This window comes from Orycteropus afer, unplaced genomic scaffold (genome assembly GCF_000298275.1).
Source record: "Orycteropus afer afer isolate SDZICR_OR568_19922 unplaced genomic scaffold, OryAfe1.0 scaffold00045, whole genome shotgun sequence".
NCBI classification, from domain to species: Eukaryota; Metazoa; Chordata; class Mammalia; order Tubulidentata; family Orycteropodidae; genus Orycteropus; species Orycteropus afer.
In genome coordinates, this window is record NW_006921632.1 from 7,087,945 (window position 1) to 7,090,469 (window position 2,525).

Sequence of the window (2,525 nt, forward strand, 5' to 3'; positions counted from 1 at the left end):
ACCTTCCTTCTGAGGAGTGGCTGGTGGGTTTGAACTGCCAGCCTTCTGGTTAGCAGTCAAATGCCTTAGGCACTATGCCACCAGAGCTCCTGCAGGGCAGCATTTTAACATGGAAGGTCCAGCCAGTTTTCCTTTGGATTCTTTTCCACCACACGCCACCACCAGCAACCTGTTGTTATTGTGTGCCGTTGAATAAATTCTGACTCATAGATACCCTATAGGATAGAGCAGAACTGCCCCTTAAAGTTTCCCAGGCTGTAATCTTTATGGGAGCAGATCACCAGGTCTTTTCTCCACCAGCCCATGTTCTCCGAATCCCCTGATGCCCTGTCTAGGAATGCACTGGTGACTGCACACATCTTGCAGACTTTTTGGGGTTTTGTTACTCCTTATTCACTGGGAGGAGCAAGCTTCATTTACAGGAACAATTACTGCAATTACTGTAACAATTCCTACTTATTATTCCTGTAAACTTTCTGTACTCTGACATTTTTAGGCCAAATCTTAGTCTTTCCGGGAGGCATCAAACATTAGAAAACCACATTTACACTTAGAGATCTGGCACATATAGTATTATCTATACTCAGATTATTGAATTGAACGCACGATTTAACAAAGAATGTTTTTAAAGTGTGTAAATGTAACCTCTGCCTGACATGAGCCCAGATTCTACATAGGCTTTTAAATAGGAACACTGGTTTTGAGCACTTTCTGAAAAATAAATCCTTAAGCCCTATGCATCATAGAAAGCTTATTTTAAGCCTATTGATTAGACCAACTTGGACAATTTTAAATATGCAGTCATTGAAGGTCAGAATGTAAAATTTATAGACTACTGAGGAAAATGAATGGAAACCATTTGCTTTCTTTACCCTACTTTTCTAAATGAGTTTCGTAATTTTCACTAATCCAATTTATTAAATCCTTAACAGAGTCACTCTTAAACCATAGCCAGAAACTATCTGGTTTGCCATTCTAGAAATGAAATTGCCTTGTAAACCTAAACAGATGACTTTCATTTTTGATGGAATGGTATGAAAAGAATGTCACATTAGAAACTGCAAGCAATTCAGCTTGAATTTTTGGCTGGTCATATATGTGTTTCAAAATACAATTTACATTTTCTCTCTTTTAAATGAGTTCCCATTTCCTCAACATTAAGAGACTTCAGAACTAGAAATTTAAAGTGAAAAATCAATCCCAGCATTTCTAAAAATGTGACGCCCGAGCTTAAGAAAAGTATTCACTTAAATGAAAAGCCAATGCACTAATTCACCCAACTCAAAAAGTATTCTCTAAAAGATTTGTTAGATAAGTGTATTTTCAACTTTGTTAAGCTGTTCCAACGTTAAGAAACAGTGCCTCCCTCTACCCACAAGGATCTCTTTCTCCAGTTACATCAGAGTAACTTGAGCACCTGCTGCAAAGGGAGCCGCTCTGGACCTTTCGCCTACTTATTTCAGCTGCTGAAGTAGGGATGAAGTCTGTCAAAGATCTTGAAGGGAAGGAAAGGATTCTTGCTATTCAATTTAATTAACCATTTATTGAGCATCTGCTATGTGCAGAACACTAAATTAGACATTTTGAGAAGTGTTAAGATTACTAAATCCTGTTCCTTGCCTTTTGTGGATTTGTAATCTATTGGTTGGGGGGAGGTAAAAGGAAAAAGAAAGAGTAAACACAAAAAGGACTATATATTTTTAAATATCAGACAACAGAAATGTTGCTTAAGATGAAAAATTAAGAAAAACAGTTTTGTAAAAATTCCTTTCACAAAATGTGTTAACCAATTTAGTGCTTGCCCTTAATACTTAATCCAGTCTGAGGAGACACAAATAGAGGTCAACAGGGGTTTTACTGTGTCTCTGAGTTAAATTACATATTTCATCTCTTTCTGACTGAGATTGTTTTTAACAAAAAATTATGAAAATTCACAGAATGAGCATAAGATATTACGAAAAAAAATGATAGGCACTCTATCTCAAACATCAATAACTTTTTTAAAACTGTCAAAATCTTCTGAGAGGAAAAGGAAAAAAAATGCTTTAGAGTGATGAGAATATTTAAAATAATAATTAAAGTAGAAAAACAAAGAAGTGATCTTGCCTTTGAACTTTCTCATTGCAGATTCGTACGTCAGTGACTACACTGTTATTTCCCAGAAGACCCTTCAGCTGGATAAAACATTTCTTGATTGCAGCCATAATTATTGCACTTAATAATGTTCTGGTCATACTTGTACCAACAATAAAATACATCTTTGGATTCATAGGTAAGTTTCAGAAAGGCTTTTATTTAATCAACTCAAGCTTAAACCAAAACCAAAACCCACTGCCATCAAGTCAGTTCTGACTCTAGTGAGCCCTATTGGGTTTCCAAGGCTATAAATCTTTATGGAAATAGATCACTTTATCTTCTTCTTGCAGAGCAACTGGTGGGTTTGAACTGTCAACCTTTCAGTTAGTGGCCAATTGCCTTACCCACTACTCCACCAGAGCTCCTTGTACTTCCTTAAATGGCATGGC

The 2,525-nt window shown here is 36.5% G+C and overlaps 1 protein-coding gene across 1 annotated transcript in view; it reads left to right on the plus strand.

Moving 5' to 3' along the window:
• SLC38A4 (solute carrier family 38 member 4) overlaps positions 1-2,525 on the plus strand; it is a 34,091-nt gene that overhangs the window by 27,199 nt on the left and 4,367 nt on the right. Inside the window, exon 13 of the mRNA XM_007937908.2 lies at positions 2,128-2,272. Coding sequence (XP_007936099.1) covers positions 2,128-2,272 — 145 coding nt within the window. The remainder of the gene's footprint in view (positions 1-2,127; positions 2,273-2,525) is intronic.